Source organism: Callospermophilus lateralis, chromosome 3 (assembly GCF_048772815.1).
Source record: "Callospermophilus lateralis isolate mCalLat2 chromosome 3, mCalLat2.hap1, whole genome shotgun sequence".
Classification (NCBI taxonomy): domain Eukaryota; kingdom Metazoa; phylum Chordata; class Mammalia; order Rodentia; family Sciuridae; genus Callospermophilus; species Callospermophilus lateralis.
Window position 1 is genome coordinate 24,537,120 of NC_135307.1, and position 18,804 is coordinate 24,555,923.

Consider the following 18,804-nt stretch of genomic DNA (forward strand, 5'->3'; position numbering starts at 1 on the left):
GTAATGGAATCATGCTGGCGATTATAATTAGGTGCTAAGAAATGCATCTACTACAGTCTTTCCAAAGCTCAAGACATAGAATTTGAAAATCTAAGAAACGTCCTGTTCATCTTCAATGTTAAGGAGGAAGGCTTATCTAGCAACTTTTCTTTTTCTTTTTTTTTTTGTTCCCCATCTCCCCTCTTTCATGAGAAATTCTGCTTAACTCACATTGCCTGAATCATTCCCTCTTGCTTTGCCTTTTTCCTCTCTTTTAGATAAAGAGCTACCCTGACATGACCCTGTGCCTTGATATGCTTGCTCTTTTCCAGATTTAAAGTATGGACTTTTTAATCTTAGGACAATCTCTAATAGTCTATTACCTACTGCCCATTTCCTATCTGTTTCATATTCCCTTACTCAGCCCCCATGATTAAGGAAGTGAAGTTGTTACACTGTGTCCTTTTCATAATATTACTATCAAACCAACCAAATTTTTCCAAGTAATGCATTTTGTTGCTTGAGTAATCACAGGTACAATCCAGCACTTGGACAATTAACTGAGTACTTTCTCCCATTTCTAGCTCAAGAAATTCAGACTCTATTCTCAGAAGTAATTTTATGGCATATGTCAGTTTCTTCAGAATGAGAAAGAAATAATTTAGCTTCAAGTTAAAGTGTTGGCTCTCTAATGCTTCCATGAATTAAAAAATAAAATAAAATATGCATCATTGATTCAGAAAGATCAAAAGATAATCTTACCTCAAAATATGCATGAAGAAAGAACCAGTTAGTTAAGAAGATTTTTCCCCTCCTCAGATGCCTTGCTGAACATATTCATATTTTATGTTAAAATACATAAACATAAATGAATTTTATAATAAAACACATGCAGATTTCCACAGATTCCTCACCAAATAAGGAAAAGGCATTGATCTCAATAGCAGTGTGATGGTGTTCCCTTACTAGAATTTTCTGAAAAAAATCTTCTGTAGATCTGTTTCTGAAGAAATGGTTCTAACAAGAAAGTTGACCAATTTTAGAAAAAACTTTTTTTTTTTTTTTAATTAGCTCTTCTGTGAAGTCCCTTTAACAGTTAAGCCAATTTAATCATGCCAAAGCAATCAACAAGGGTTTCTTATTATTGTTTGAATATTAATTAGTATTAGTTTCCCACTGTACATTTTTGCCTCCTTAGGTAAAAGAGCAACTTATGACTTCCAGATGCAAACCACAGTTGTCAGCCATAGAATTCAACTGAAATTTTGTTTTGCTTCTTTGTGAAGTTCCCTAGGGGTAGGGTTAAAAGTGAAGACAATAGGAGACAGAGAAATAAAGGCAGAGGATTTCAAACCACATATTACAAACAGAGAACAGAATCACAGAACGACAGCACAACAGTGGACTCTAAGACAAGATGGCAAGACAAATGGACCAGACAAGAGACACATGCTTGACAGCTGTGCCAAGGAAAGAAAATACACAAACAAAACCATACAGAGATGCTGCAGGAGCAGCTCTTGGGGCTGCCATAACCCAATGGAAAAAAAAATAACAAAAAAAAAGAGAACCCATGAAATTGTAACTATAAAAGAAAGTTATCCCCACAACTCATACAGTGAACTTGCTGGGTTAGCCTGGATGTGGCACTTGGATGAAACACAAGATGGCGTCATTAGAGCCCATGCACTGGTGATGGAGCCGTGGTTAGTTGATTAGCTACAAAACTGTCACTGCATGCCACACAAATGATCCTGGGCGTGTCCAGAAATAAAAGATACAACATATACTCTGTATCTGCAATAAAATTCTTTTTATGCCATCTGAAATCTGTGGAAAGGGGTATGTTTCTCAGTTGTTGTTTTCTGTGTGTTTTTCTTTCTTTTATTGACTTCTGTTTCTGGCTCATTTGCTCATCTTTTTATAGTTAATTACATGGTCATAAGGGGAAGTGTGAAGGCAAGTGGCCTGTGCAGATATGGGGGAAAATAAAAAAAGGAAAGGAAGTAAATTAAAAGGAAAAATATGCATAGAAGGAAGAAGAGGAAAACACAGTATTTCATTCTTTTGTACACAACTTTCTTGGGTTTTGTTGGGGTTTGTTTTGAGATAAATACTGGAGGGATATGCTGAAGGGGAAGGAATTCAAGATTAGGATGGCAAGAAAAGATTTTGTTGCCTTGTTTGATTTGTATGTCTATATATCTCTCAGTATTTAAAAAAAACAATGATTATAATTATTCATAAAAGTATAGCAATGAGTTAAAAATAGCCATAATGACCAAACTACTAAATATGGATCAAAATAAAATAAAGTAAATTGAACCACCAAAAATTCATGCGGCACAAGATGAGGTGAAACAACAGAAAATGTTCTTCAAATCTATACAAGATATGTATCTATTTATATATATGCACACAGGAATGTGCATATATAGATAGATATATCTGTATAATTTTTTCTTTCCACCCTTCCCAACGATAACTGAATTATGGAATCACCATTATAACCATGATAAAGAAGAAAACAAAACCTAAATAAAAGTTAGCATGCTTTGTTTGCCATGTTAAAACAGTTATCATGCATGTCTATGTCAGCCGATGCTGGTTAAGAATGATGGTGTGAATTTCTGTGTAAACACATGACTGATGGCAGGGGCTGTTAATCTCTGCTTACATTAGTCTAGTACCATTTATACTGTGTCTACATATATATGGAGTGACAGGCATTATATATTTATTTACTATGCACACATTTTATATATATGTATATACACACACAGTACCTATATTTGGGACTTATGGGAGAAAAAAATTCAGAACAGAAACAATAAAAGGAAACTAATAAAAATGATTCTTTAAAACCCAATCCCTCTTTACTTATTTATTTTTTGGGGACTTAATGATTTCATTAAGCTATTCCTTATTTTCTTCTTGCATTAGCATTTGGAAACAGGAAGTTCTCATGAGTTTGGTTTGAAGTTCTTGCTCTAAACATGCCCATCTTTTGTCTAAAAAAGCCCTGGCACTAGATCATATTTATATATATATAAAGTTCAAATTAAAGTTTGTCACCAAACTGTACTAATGTTTCCATTGTAATAAATGAAAATTTCTGTGTCCCCTGAACCAAGATACAGAAGTGTGTGCTCTTTGGTGTGAATTCAATCTATCTGTGGTTGGCATCTTCTGTGATTCTTTTTGTGCCTGTCCTTGAAAGGGGTGTGCTCTTCAATGAGTTAAAGGACTCTCCTGAGAGTTCTGATAGTATCCTAGGCATTTCTATTCATTGTTCATATTGTTTCTTCTCTTCCTTTTTTTCTTCATTCCTTTATTACCCTTATTTTTCTACCTGCCTTCATAATCGACTGTGAATTCCTAGAAGGAAGGAGTCTTCTCTTAGTGATTTTTGTTTTGCTAGAACCCAGTCCATGCCTACACATAGGTGTCCCACAAAAATGCTACGCAAATAAATGATATATTCAACTTTCAGATCGAAGTGTTTATAGTCATACATGGATCTCATTGCTTCTTTTGCCTTCCTCCCCAATATAACAAAACATCTTCGGTAATCAAGTTGGATAGAATGTTTTTCTCATTGTTATAATTTTAAATTAAATTGATTATTTTTCTTATGAAATATGTAATAACTGTTGGCCCGTAGACCATTGATGTTATTGAGCTATCAATGGCCTAAAGGGAAATAAACAATTAGTAGAAGTTTCCTATACTTCCATTTCTATTCTTATTCTAACTTTCAAAGCATTTCACCATTTAGGATTTTAAAAAGTACATAGTTAACTACAATGGCTCAAAAATTAACTTGGGAAGTAGAGGTATTGGGATATAAAAAAAATGTGATATGAATGAAACTAGAAATTACAGCATTAAAATTGGGAACACTATGGTCCCAGGAATATACTTCAATAATTTACAGATCAATGAAAGCAATTCAAAATTTGGTAGGATTTAGCCTTGACCTAAATATGCAAGCAACTGTTTGCTTTTGTGTACATTGGACATCTGTTATAACTCAAATGCAAAAATGATTAATGTCCACAGTCAAGGATCAATTAAGTCATTTTCCCACTATTTCTATTGCTCTTTCTAGACCTAAAACATTGTGTCAGATTACTTTCATTTCTTTCTTTATACAAAGTATTTTTTAAGTGGTTCTGAGCTCTTCAATGTGAAATTCTAGTCATGGTGGTGCTCCGACCTTCATTTCACTTAGGCATATTCTACTCCACTTGACACAAATTACACATCGTTCTATTTACCAATCATGAATTTATTTTTAGAAACCTTTTTCTAAATTTAAATGAATAAATTAATTCTTTGTAAAAAAGACTTATAGATGGCTAACTTCCCTCTAACTTGCTGGAGACATTAATCTGACAGAATGTATTTATATAAACAAAGAAGATCACAAATATATTGGAGGCCAATGATCAGCACCTTTATTCTTCTGTCACTTTCAGATTCTAGTAAATAAGGCTCTATTTCTATCTATCTGTCACTAGGAAATTATTTTTGTCTTAACATTTCAACTGCATTTTCTACCGTGTTCCAGTAAATAAAACTCTCATTTGGTGAGCTTTTAAAAACTCAATGCCAGATTTTGATATTGGAAGTACCTTAGTGAGGCATCTCAAACTGATAAAGACAAAGAACCCAGTTCACCTGGAAAACACAACTACAAACATGCTCTGTAACTGGTGTTCTGCTAAATTCTAATTTCACCTAATCTGCATTAGGTATTGTAATGGTGCTAACAAAAAGGAACAAAGTAGAAATGGCACTAAATAAAACTGCTAGGACTATAGATTTGAGTAGTAAAAATATATCTGAGAACCACTCTGGAAATAGTAATTATTTTGTGATCTCTTTTTACTGCTATTAGTTTAAGCGTTTCCTTCAAACCAACCACTACAAAAGGGGTTCAGTGCAGCCCTATTGATGGATGGATGTGTTTCATCTTTCACTGCCTGTCTCTGGTGGAAGTGCTGTCCCTTGAGATCTGATTAAAGCACACTGAACAAAGGCAAAGGCAAAGGCAAAAAAGTTGGTTAATTGACAACCAGAAAAATGTATTCCCAGATAACAGCTGGATGAATCAATATGGTAGTTAAGTTATTCTATGCCTATTTCTTAGGTGTCCCAGATATTTCTATTTATTTATTTGGTTTTTTAAAATCTGCTGTATCAGACCTGTCACAAAGACTTTTATACTATTGAAACTATACATATGTAACCTCTGGGAAATTGATGATTTCTAATTGTACAAAAAATAATCTAAAAATATATTTGTTTTGATGTTATTTCTACTTCTAAAGGTTAGAATATTAGTAGCAGTGACAGGTGGCAGAGGGTGAGAAGAAACTAAAAATAATTGTCATCAATTTCTCTGAATTTCAGAATTCATGACCACATTTTAGATCACAAATGTGAACCTATTGAAGATCTTAATTGTTATTTGGCTTCCATATCTCATGAGAGAATTCCACTTCCTAATAGTTATTGGAGCCCTTTACTGTTTATCTTTTTCTTGTGTGTCCATAAGAGGGACAATGAAATATAGTAGGAGCTCACTTCCCAATTTAGTATAAGTAGAAGTGAAGTTAGGAAGGAAAATGTTTGCATGCAAAGGCAAAATTTGAAATATTAATTACTGACTTCTTTTATGGGGAACACAGTCAACATTTATAAATTAAGAGTTAAATCCTGAACCTCAATTTTAGATAGATAGTACTCAAATATTTTAGATATTTTCACTCAATGCAGATGGCTTCATTTGGCTTTATTGTCTAAAGGCTCAATTCTGGAATCTTAAAGCACATATTCAGAAAAATGCAATCATATCTGTGACTCCTAAAAGAATTAAATTCCCAGAGAAAAATGGATAGGGAAAAAAGAGAGAAAAACATTTATTTTTGTGGAAGAAATGTAGATTTTGTTAGGACAACATTTAGTTGCACAAAATCATTGACATTAAATAATTCAATAGGTTTTATTTTAGCTGTTTATGGCGAGGTGAAGTTAGAGATAGAAAAATGTTCTCCAATTTTAATTTGAGATTATGAGATATTTTGAGAGTCAAACTAATTCAGTCAACAAATCTTAATTGAGCTTTCATTCTGTGTCTTGCTTTCATGGTTTAGGATTTTTAACTCATTTGCATATTTTCCAGAAAAAAAAATACACATCTACTGGATTCACAAGGTTTCTAAACTACTGTCAACCAAGCTCCAAAAACACTTATCTTTAAACATGATTTAATTAATCAAACTATACCAAACCATGGGTATCCCTAAGTACCTAAATGAGTTCTAGATATGAAAGGGGACTGCTTAGTTCTGACTCAAAACCAGAAGCAAGAAAATTCATTCTGATGTAAGGAAAATAAATTTAGAAAATCATTTCATTTAAAACCTGATGTCCAGAAGAAAAGAGTTATTGAACTGGAGCATATACTCAACTGCCCAAATGTATGAAGTGTGAGGGTTTCAAGTGAATCTAAATAAATCTGGAAATAACGTGTAGACATGAAACACCTCATAATAAAATAAGAAATAACAAACTCGTTAACTGAGAGAAGATAAGGTTAAGTATGATAGAAAAAGGGCTAGATTATTAGTCAATGTAGTGTATTTCTATCAAGCAACAAGCCTGGGAGAGAATAACATTTTAGAAACTGAAGCAGTGAATTAGGCTGTATAAGACCAGAATTTTCATCTCACTGTTCACATAGAATTTCAAGCTTAACAATTTATGTCAAAATTAGGTAAGTGTCACCACTATCCATTGTTGTGCAGGCAGTGTCCACTGAGCCTCCAAAAGCTAGTAATCTTTCTGATTTTAATTCATATTGTTCTTGAGAAATGGGAAGCTGTGGACGTAGCTTCCATTTGATACAGAAGAAGGCCTGATAATCCTAAAGTGGTAGCCCTCACCAGTGTTAATCTGGTCCTTAGGGCAAACCTCTTGTCTCTGCATCAATAGAGATACCTGTCTTCTGTATTTAATGCTTCTGATGTATTTCTGTGTGTGTCCAAATCACTCACCAGGAATATGTTATAGAAAAAAATAAATTTAGGAAACAAAAGTGCTCATTTTTTCAAACGTGATAAATTGAATTATTCCAGGCAGAAGGGATTAATAAATTTATTTGAGCTACATGTTAACTCTTTCAGGGTTCCCCACTTAATATATTTCCTCCTGTGCCCCCTTGCAGAATTCAACAGATTATTTAAAAAATTGTTTCCCTCTCCCCAACTGCCCCATGTTCCTTAAGGAATGCTGGCATTGAATTTTTGTTCTCTGCATTTCAATGAGCTGGAACACATGTACAGCCACTAAAAATCAAATGGGACCAATCAAGTCTGGGCCTATTCAAGCTCAAATAGTATTATGTACACACAGCCTGAGGACTGTACAACTTGTGAACCTGAGATCTGGAAAATCTCTCTCTCTCTGATGACATGGGTCATGTGGAGATGACCTTATGGTGGGCAGGGTTCTTTGGAGAAGATGGTGGTAATATTTCAGAATGGCAAAGTTTGAATTGTTATGGCTTATATTCTAAAGATGGGATAAACATTGCTGCTTATACACATATTACTGATAAAAAAGGAAGAAAATCAGAGAAAGGATACAAACAGAGAATTCTAATTAAAGTCAAAGTATCTTCAATGATTGATTAGCAAGTCAGTTCATTCTGCGTATGTTTTGAGGAAAATGTTGGATTCATATCTGAGTCCTTACCATCTAGCACATGCCTAACAGACACAGCTAGGTTTCAAAAAAATATTTGTTGAACTGAACTATGTTGGAGAGGTAATTTATATAGCAAAATTCTTTATTTTATTTTCTGACAGCTCATTCATGAAAGTATTGGAATAGGAAGGATCTAATCTGGAGATATATTGTATCCTGCCTACTGTTCAGAAATATTTATTGAATGAATAGATGAATTAATTTTCGAACAAAACTTTGGTGTCATGATCTCGTATGGATTGGATATATCTGCCCTTTAGAGTTAAAAACCTTAGTTGTCACATAGAGATTATTACCCAATAACCTGAAAACTCTAACAAGGTCACATTTGTCTTCCCTCCATACAGCTAAGGAACAAATTACTCCAGGATGCTAAGGCCAATGTATTATTGGTATGTCCCTGGGTAATACTAAGGATAAAACCCACAGAACTTCCTGTATCCAAAGCAACTTGCAAGAAACCAAGCAGTTAGGCTTCAACAAAATTTAAAATCAATAATTTTAGGGTAAGGAATATAAGATTTTTATTTTTGACATATTATTTTTCATGAAACTTAAATTTCCCTAGAATTAGCAAAAAAAAAAAAATAATAACAATGACTTGTCTTTTCTTAAAGAGAAGGAAAATAAAATTAAAGCAACCCAAAGAACCAATGGAAAATTTCATTTCTTTCTTTTAGCTTTTGTAGAAATAAGACCTGATCCAACTCAGGCTTTTAATTTTATTAAACATACACAGAAATTCGATGATATCTGTTCTCTATTATATACATATAAATGTTTAATTTAGAGTAAATCTCAAAACAGACGATTTGGGAAAGTTGATAGGAAATAATTAGGGTCTGCAGTTGCCTATTGGACACTATATCATATATATCTCACTATAAAATAAGACCATAAAAACATCAAAATGTATCTGGGTCCAAATGAGGTACACATTAAAGCTTCTAATTACCAAAGTCTGCTCAACTTCGGTTTGGAAGATACATTTTGAAGCATCGCAGCTGTTGACATGGCATGATTCAGTACTAATTTTGTACTTACTATACTATATTGCTGTACAAGTTCTCTAGACATATAATGAACAAAATTAGTATAAATTTAATACCATGTTAACTGCTGTTGAAATCCCATGGAAAAAAAATGCTTGCTTTACTTTTGACTTATTTATTTTTGCTACTTAAGCTCAGAAGAATTCATGAAGTTTAAGTGATATTTGTCAATCTTCCATGGCTCCACTTTGAGTTCAGACTTCTTTGATCTCATTCCAATATGGAATTCCTCATGCTCTTATTCCCTGTCAATTTCATAGCTGCACACTGGCTACCATACATTTCCTGTCCCAGTGGTTAATCTGTGCATCTGACAACTGAAGTATGGTCGACTACCATGGAATTTTTCTTTATCTATCAATGGACTTTGAATTTCTCTGGGATCCTTCCATGGGATGTGATGCTTTTGTTTATACATGAATATTTATATATGCATGTTTATACATATATAGATATAGAAAATACACACATTAACATACTATAATATATTTAAAACACATGTATAATCACATATATGTATGTATTATTTTTTTGCAAATGAAGAAGAAAGCAAGCAAAACAAGACTGACCTGACCTACCTGTACTCGGCTCACATTCAACGAAGTCTTCATCATCACTTGAACATTCAGCAGATGAAACAAGGTCATCTGAGGTTGGCTGCTCATGTTAAAGGGCAAATGATGGGGTGGGAGAAAAGAGAGAGAAGAGAAAAGAAAAAATAAGAAAATCCATGAAGATATCAAAGATTTGCTATAGTGTCCCACCTCCCATCATTACTGCTGTTTCTTTCCTCTAAAGAGGGCCATGCTGCAGGATGGAGAATTTTTAACTTCTCCATAGTCCAGACAGTTTGTGTGGCTCCAGAAGACTCAGGTCTGTCCCTTCTCTGTAAATCACATCATGCATCCTGACTCTAATTTCAAAGGTGAAGATCTGGACAGGACAAGGACTGTTGCAAAAGATGGGCACTAGAAGAATCAATCCAACACAGACATGCACTCTGACTCCAGGAGGGTCTCAGTGCATATGGTGTGCAGTCTCTAGTGCATGATTTGGTGGTTGTGAACCTATAGACGGGCATAATTAATGAACGCTGTGGAATGCAGTCTGTTCAGGAGTAGCATAATGGCTTCTCTCACTAGCAGCAATTCTTCCACATAATTGCTGCAATTAGCTGAATTAGTAATGTGGACCAGCAGAGTGATACAGCACGACAGCCCCTGGACTCAGGTAAGACTGCTCCAAAGAGAGCAGAGCAAATTTAGACTCCAAGAATCATAGTTCAACTGGAGACCCTTCTCCTTTTTTTTTTTTTTTTTTTTTTATTTCCCTGTTGAATTCTGCAGAAACTCTCTAATGCCAGGGAATCTTTAATCTGTTATAGGAACCATAGAGTTCATTGGGTATAGAAAGTAAGAAGGGCCCTTGCCATACAGAAGGTGAGAAGACTGCTTTCTGTACCTGGTACATATTAGATGCACACACAAAAAAATAGTGTTGAATGAATGAATGACCTACAAATCTTATGTAAAAAATAAACTTTTGGCTTACTATGTGTATGAGTACATAGGAGACTGTAGTGTAGGTATTCAATAAAAGATCAGTTTTATTTTCTTTCTTCATGTTAATAATATTGGTTTGCTGAGTATTACTTCCAGTCTACTGTATTCTGGATTCATATTCCAGAGGAATAGGTAATAAATAAACTGCTTTTTCTGTCTGTCTGTCTGTCTGTCTGTCTGTCTATCTATCTATCTATTTTTTGGTACTGGGGATTGAACCCAGGGTTGCTAAACCATTGAGCCAGTATCCCCAGTCCTTTTTTTATATTTTATTTAGAGATGGGGGTCTCACTGAGTTGCTTAGGGCCTAAGTTTGCTAAGGCTGGCTTTGAACTTGCGATCCTCCTGTCTCAGTTTCTGGAGCCACTGGGCTTACAGGCATGTACCACCACACCTGGTCCCTCCTTGACTATTGAGCAATTACTATAAGCCAATTACTATAAGCCAATTACATGCTTGACTTGTATCTTTACTTATCAGTTCTAGCTATTATTAATTAATTAGACTCAATTCCTAAAACCATCCTTTGAGACAGAATGAGTATCATATGTTTAAAGTGAATGGAAGTCACACAGGTTACCTGAGTTGCTGAAGGACATTCAGCCAGTGAGAAACATGGAGGGGATTTAACAGGAACATCTTGGTTAACTTGTGTATTTGTGACCCACGAGAGTCTTATTTGTACCTCATCTTCTATGATATTATGGGCTGAATTATGTTCATATGTTGAAATCCTAAACCACTAGTACCTCAAAATGTGACAGTATTGGAGATAGGGCTTCATAGAGGTAATTAGCTTAAAATGAATTCATTAGGATGAGCCCTAATCCAATATGATTGGTGTACCTATGAAAAAAAGGAGATTAAAACACAGACTTACACAGGGGTGAGACCACATGAACACACAGGGTGACAGAGGGCCATCTATTTGCAGAGGAGAGGCCTCACAAAAAGACAAGGCTTGTAACACCTTCCTTTTTGACTTTTAGCCTCTGGAACTGTGAGGAAATATATTTCTGCTGATTAAACCACACAGTCTATAGCACTTTGTTATGGCAGCCCTAGCAGGTGAATGCAGGTGACAACACATAGGCTTAATATTTCCAGAAAACATCCTCTTTTATATAGATATGCTAGCTGTAGGATTACTGGGCACAGGAAAGAATGGCAGAGAAACCATGTTAGGTAATTCATTTCATCTCACTGGCAGTAGTGGAGAGGTCCCCTAAACTACTTTATCAATCTTTATTCTACATCTGACAGGGATATACCTCACACCCTGCTCCTCCTGAAGCTTAGCAGGAAAAAAAATCTTTATTTTCTTTTTCAATTAGACACCTCTGATTTGTATGTTTCAGATCTGGCAGCTGCAGCTGGTAGTCATATTCTGGGGAATAGTTATTTGTGTTGGAGAAAGGACAAGTACCCCCTTGATGCTTCTTGCTGTGTGGGGGCCCTATGCAGCTCTACTTCCAGTTACTTAGGGAAAGTAAGTGATAAGGAAATAAATGGAAACTGTACAAATAAAGAATGCAATTTTGCCGGGTGTGGTGGCACACACCGGTAATCCCAACAGTTTGGGAGGCTGATACAGGAGGATCCTGAGTTCAAAGCCAGCCTCAGCAATGGCAAAGCACTAAGCAATGTGGTGAGACCCTGTCTCTAAATAAAATACAAAATAGGGCTGGGGATGTGGCTCAGTGGTTGAGTGTCACTGAGTTCAATCCCTGGTACCAAGAAAAAAAAAAAAAAGCAATTATAAGAGGCAAACACCATTTTGGAAGGGCTATACTCATCAAGAGTTTTAAAGCATGCTTCTCCATGGCAGTAAAAATTAGTGTGGGCTGGGGTCCAGATCTTAATGCAATGATTTGTGACCCTCCCAAAGACCACAGCTGCATAACTAAATATATAAATTATGTTGGGTATTAACATTTTATGGAAGAAGAACAATGAGGGAAAAAAAAAGATTCTGAGAAACTTCATGGGGGTGGGTCATTAAAAAGATGTTGAGAGTACACTTACAAAATATACTCAACTGGAAATTAATTTTTAATTTGAGTTGACTAGAAGGACCTTGCAGAGTGGCCCTTGTCCAGCTTTGGCCCCTAGTTTTGAGTAGAAACTGGAAATTTGGTACCAATCAGTGAACTCCACTCAGGAACTGAAGGTCAGACAATAACGTTTTAAAAGTCCATTGAGCAAATGTATGGCAACAATGTGTGACTCCAATGGAAACCAAATCATACATTTATGTCATATTACTGGGGCTTTGATTCAATCCTAAGAGAGACATCTTCATTGTTATGAAACTGAATATAAAATGCAAATGTATTTTCAGGAAAAGCACTGGACTCCAAGAATGAAAGAAGACATATTATTTTCCTCTTAGTGTCTTTCAGCCTTCTCTGTATTTCACAAGTTTCTCCTTCTGTGGTTGGGGTGACACTGTTGATGGCCCCCCTCTCCTATTCTCCGATCCCTTCCCCGCATTCAGTTCCACCTCAAGGATGAGCTCCTAAATTCCCCTGCAGACCTCAAACCTTCCGACTCTCAGTCCCTCTTGCTCAGCTTCTAAGAGGTCTGTTTTCTGCTAATCTTCTGTATGAATATGTATGATCATAATCTTCCTCCCAGGCAGCAGAACTCAATGTTACCAGTAGTTCCTATGAATGGTGACTAGATTCAAAGAGGGTTAAATAGGTGGCCGTGTAGCCAAGTGTGTTAGGAGCAGGTCTGTCTCTAGGCAGAGTGCTTTTACTTACAAACAGAAAGTGATGGGGTGAGGGGTGAGTTCCTTCCCTAAATAACTGAATCAATCAGCCTATCAGTCCATCAATCCATCACTCTAAGTGTGGTGCGACTCCTAACTTGCTAAATTTTGTTTCTGCCCATGTACTCCAACTTTTATGATTCATCCTCATTATTAGAACTGTCCATTGCTGATGCTCCATTTCTGATTGCCCTTGCCCTAAGGAGGGATAAAGACATGGTCTATTTCCAATGGCACTGGACCTAGCCAATTTGTGTGGTCCTTAGATGATTCAGCCCCTTCCTTTCTGCCCTTTAAACCTCACCATCACCATTTAGTCACAGCTAACTGAAACTCCCAAAGTAATTGCAAACATCCCAATCCCTCCTTGCCCAGGGCAGGAAGCAATGTTTTCTTCAAGAACTTGGCATCTAACATTTGCCATGCCTCTGTCATTTCAGTAGAACTTTCTCTGCCAGGAGTATCAGGCATGATTCAGAAAAGGACTCAGGATTCAGAATGTTCATATACAAATTTTCTTTTTTTCTGCTTCTGTTCCTGACATCTAGAAAAGTCAAAAATTATGAGCCAAGGCTTTTAGATGCGGTGAACAGCTTAGAATCATATCCTAAGTAATAGCAATTTGAATTGATTGAAAATTACTCTTACTCTTGGAAAACCCAGGGCTTTTAATTTTTTAAAGCTCCCCCCACCCTGTGTTCTTCCACAGATATAAGCAAATGCAGGGTCGAATGCTGATTCTTGAAAGAAAAGGTCCCTCTTTGATGACTGATTCCCATAACCACTTTTAGCATGCTCCATAGTCGCGTATTTACACAGACTCAGAATAGTATTGTTAAGAGTAGAACAGAACTATCACTTTTTTTTTTCTTTTTGCCTTTAAATAAAATTCATTAGCCTCTTTGGGTATGTTGGGGAGGTGCATTTTTCCACAAACACAACCATTTTCAACAATTATGTTTAATTCCTTAAGAAAAGTAGTTGGTACTCCTATGAAGAAATGGATGCAGGAATTATAAGGAATCTTGCCTATTAGCAACATTAACACCTGCCACATTGAGGCTTTGTGTTAAGCACTTCACACTTTAATCCTTACAGTACTCACAAGAGCCAAGAGTGTAGACATTTCCAGTGATCTCTGCTATTTTAGCCGCCTACCACCAGGTGCCTTCAAGTAATGGTGTTGCTTTAGGAACCATTTCTGTTCATGTGGTCATGTTGGGGATGTCCATGGCGGAACCTTCCAGATCATCTGCTGCACATTTTTTTCCCCTCATGATGACTATCTGAAGTTCTCCCAGTTCCCAGAAGCTAAGTTTACAGTGTTTACACAATAGTTTTCCATATGTTAAATACCAATAGCATTTTTAATGTCATTGAAGGAAGCAGAAAAGATCCATGATCACCCACAAACCAATTAGTTTTGGTAGTGGCTGGGCAGCAAGGTTCACTATCAAGAGGTTTTGTGTATTCATTCATTCTTTCATTTGTTTATTCATTTATTTCTTCAACAGATACAGAGCACTGTACCAATTATGAGGGATAGAGCACTAGACAAGACAGACAGTTCTCTCTGGAATACACTCTCTGAGGAGACAGCCAAGTAAACAGACATACTCAACTCGACATAGTAAATTCAATGCTATGACAAAAATAAACAGAAGATGCCAAGGAGCAAATAGCAGGAGAGTAGAGATACCTCCCAGGCAGAAGAAAAGTGGCAAATGAGCCCTCAGGGACCCATGGGTGGGTGGGAGCAAAAAGCCAGGTGTAGGAGGAGAAGGATATTTCCTGTGAAATCCACAGTATTTGAAAAGGGTTCAAGGCATGAAGTAGCTCAGTTTATTTGTGCACCTACATGGCACAGGGTGACAGGCATGAAGAGATATACTTGACAGCTGCTTGAATTGTCATCTTGCTCTGGGAAACGTGGCTAACAAGCACTCATCTCATACCCTGCCCTATCAGGCTCCTCTCCTTGTCCCCTGCCCCTCCCCCAACATCCCACCAGTGTCATCTGTCACATTCCTGTGCAGGCTTACACACATGGCTTTGGAATGTAATGCTTGGGAATGATGGCAAGCGTTCCCCACGGTACAGATTAAACACCTTACCTTGCTTTCTCGAGAGGAGGAAAATAGTCTCCTGCCGTTATGTATTACCCAAGTCCTATATTAAAAATAATAATTCATTCTACTCTATTTTTAAAAATGTGTTTCATATTTCTAATCCACATGTTGAAATTACTTGGTTTTGTATTAGGTTTCATAAAACTAAAGATAGGTATTATAATAACTTTCAATAAAATATCTCTATGGCAGGAGCTCTCTTTATTCCTTTCCTGAAAGTTTTTTTTTTTTTTTTTTTATTGCATTTATGTTCTTTCTTTTTCCCCCTACCAATGCTTATTGAAATTACCTTGGAATAAAACTGGGACTGATGAAACCTCAAAACTCTGTCCACCCAAGTAAATTTATGGGGTCTATTTTCCTTCCAATTCCTTCACTTTCACCAACTTGACTTCTCATTTTCTTCCAATGAGTTATTGTTTCTATAATCACCTGCTTCTAATTATTTATTTTGCAGGTCCTCTGCCCCACCTCAGCACAGGGACCGTTTCACACCATTCCTCATTATTATCCACAATTTGGTGTCCAGAGCAGTGTCTACTGAATGATCAGAACTGTTTATGACAGTTTTGCCAAGTCCCCTCCCGACTGCCCAATTGACTTTAATGACTTCAAATTCTAACCTTTAGCCCTTTATCTTATACTGGTCGTGGGCTAATCTTTTGGGGGAGCAATCATTTTTCTGCACCCAGCTCCTTGGAAGCATGGTTATTTGACCGAGATTAAGGGTGAGATAAAATAAGTCCTGCCACAGAACAGCTTTATGAAATTATAAATAACACACTCAAGAATGATGATCTCCTTTCTTCCAGTGAAAAAGGAAAAGAGAAAGGCCCATAAATATTCTGGAGTCCCACTGAAAACAGCCATACATCTTTGCAGCTGCTCCATGCTAAAAAGAATTAAATTCCTTCAAATGCTTGGTGCTTTAGATTTTCCACTCTTCACTTCCATTCTGAGATAGAGTTAGTGCTTTAAATATCTCTTAGGAGGGTGGGTTCCATTCAACTGCCTTATGAGTATTTATCCTCTTTTTAAATAAAGGATATGGGAGGTATTTTCTAGTTACCTGGAGCCCACTGACTCTAGGTAAACCTATAACCTTAGATAAGATTTTAGAAGTTGGACTATCTCACTTTACATTTATTTATTAAGTTTTTATTTATTAAACTTCTGCCATCACAGTCTCATCTTTGATCAATGTTAATATACACACACATCTCGGGATGATTTTTATATTTAACACCCAAGGAAAAATAGCCCTTCCTGTTAGGTTGAAAGAATGGCTTAGCAGACTTAAAAAGACAAAGAGAAAAGAGCTCAGGAGGTTGGGCAAACTTATTAGAAGACTTTCTTTCCTCCTCTCTTCTATCATTTTACCTAAGCCCAATACAGAAGTCACCTCAGAACTCAGTAAGATGTATTCGTGTGATATCTGTATTCTCATTGTATTCTGATTAAACACACTCTGTGTAGTCATCTTCAATAAAGGTATCTGACATTGTTATGACAAAATGAAACATAAATGATTTTACTCTGTCATGCTCAAGTGTGGAAGATGGGGACTCAGAACCAGGCAGGTCCTGAATGATGGTGACAGAAACAAAGTTCTAGTTTGTTGCGATGTTCTCTGAGGTGACTCTAGGATCCCATCTCTATGTGTCTAAGTGTCTTCACTGGATCAGTGCCCTGTGAATTTTAACACTATTTTTCAGGAGTCATATTGTAGGGTTTTAAACACATTTCCTTTCTTCTCTCTATGACTTCTGGTGATAATCACTTGAACAACTGACTTGGCTCATATTTCCATGGAATGAGAAGTTTTCTAAGGAGAATTGCCTTAGGTTAAAAACATTGCATTTAGCCTAATCAAAATTATTTAATTGGAACAGAGCTCACTAAGCAATCTGAATTAAAAGCAAAACATTGTCTGTGATATATGTTTTTAATTGTGCTTGCATTTACTCATGCATCATTCATTTCCTCCACAAACATTTACTAATGGCCTATGATATGCCAGTTTCTATGTTGAGTACTGGACAGGGCCAGTTTTGTCCTAAAACACCAATTAGTTGCTAAACCATTATCTGTTATAAAACTTTGAAATTAATATGGAGTACCCACCATAATAAAATTGATTATTTATCTATTGTCATTAAAGACAGCAGGTTTTACTGTAATCCAAGTACATAGTATCTCCTACTTCCCTAAAACCTTTGCCCACCTTCAAAAGTCTGTATTTTCTTCTTCTTTTCCACAGGAGCAGGATAAAGAATAACATGATTTATAATAACTTTTGCTAATGAAATAGCCTTTAAGGAAATCCCTTTGCAGAGTCAAGATTTAATTAATAGTAGAAAAAACAAGCTAAGCTTAGTCATATCTTGTGCGAAGGATTGGGATCCTTTCTAACATTGAGGTCTTCAAGAATGATATAAATAAGTACAATGCAACATTTTTTTTTCTTTTTCTTTCCACTTTTAAGTTATTTCTTCCATCTGTTCAAAAAGGGAAGAGTGAATCAAGAGAGAGGGGAGGGAGGAAGAAGAAGAGAGTGGGTGGAAAGGGGATTAATCTATCTGTTGTTCAAGGCAGACTGACAGAGGGAAGGAGAGTATTGAACCACAGAAGATTAACCAAACTTCAATGTACCTTCCCAAAAGCAGGAGGAATGTAATGCTACGTGGTGTTCCACTGATAAGCAAATCCCTCTAAATCCTTTCAATTTATTTCTTGGCCTAGAGAAATTACATATTATTTAGGAGACAGAAAACAAAAACAAAAACAAAAAAAAAAAAAAAAAGAAAGGAAAAAAAAGCCTAGAAAATAAAATCATCTACCCAGACTACACCATCTCTAGGAAATCCAGACTGGGTGCCTATTGATTATGTAAACATGATGCTATGTCTGATGGTTGCTTTTCTTATTGGCGCAGTGCTCTCTAGGACTGCTAATCAGAAAAATTTGTCTGCATTTACACAGAAAACTCTGTCTGGTTTTCATCACAAACTTTTCAATATTCAGGCTCTGAACATTATAAGGGAATGCCAAAAATTTAGCTGAAGCTCCAAAGACCTGATCTACTTTTCATTCTTCTTTCTCCTCCTTCTGTTTTTTTTTCTTTTCTTTTTAAATTTTTCTTTCGAGATGGGATTTCTGGTCTAAAACCATGCCTCTATTTAAAAAGGGGAGTAACCAAAGCCAAATTTTTATGTGACCCACAAGCAGTGATATGAATAGACTTCCTGAACTAGTTTCCATCATGGAGAGCCTCGATATATTTCTGATCCAAAGATGTTAATAGTGTGTCTTACTGCATGCTGTTTGTTATTCTTGTAGAGGGAAGAGGAATGCATGTTTGAAAATAAAATAAGGAAAATAGAATTGTATTGCCTATGGGATGGTAGTTCTCTGGGCCCTCTATCTTAGTAGCCTAAATGCACCACATAAGGAAAAATAGCCCTTCCTGGTTGGTCAAAGCATGGCTTGGAGAACTTAATAAAATGAACATCAGAGGAGAATAAGCAGGTGTG

At 36.1% G+C, this 18,804-nt stretch overlaps 1 protein-coding gene across 14 annotated transcripts in view; it reads right to left on the reverse strand.

Moving 5' to 3' along the window:
• The window catches only part of Nrxn3 (neurexin 3), a 1,468,922-nt gene that overhangs the window by 40,599 nt on the left and 1,409,519 nt on the right, over window positions 1-18,804 (reverse strand). For 10 of the 14 annotated variants that reach the window (XM_076848054.2, XM_076848052.2, XM_076848056.2 and 7 more), the window contains one exon: window positions 9,386-9,464. In XM_076848054.2, coding sequence (XP_076704169.1) covers window positions 9,386-9,464 — 79 coding nt within the window. Of the gene's footprint in view, window positions 1-9,376; window positions 9,465-18,804 lie in introns of all 14 variants that reach the window. The other 4 variants (XM_076848057.2, XM_076848064.2, XM_076848062.2 and 1 more) reach the window with 1 other exon arrangement.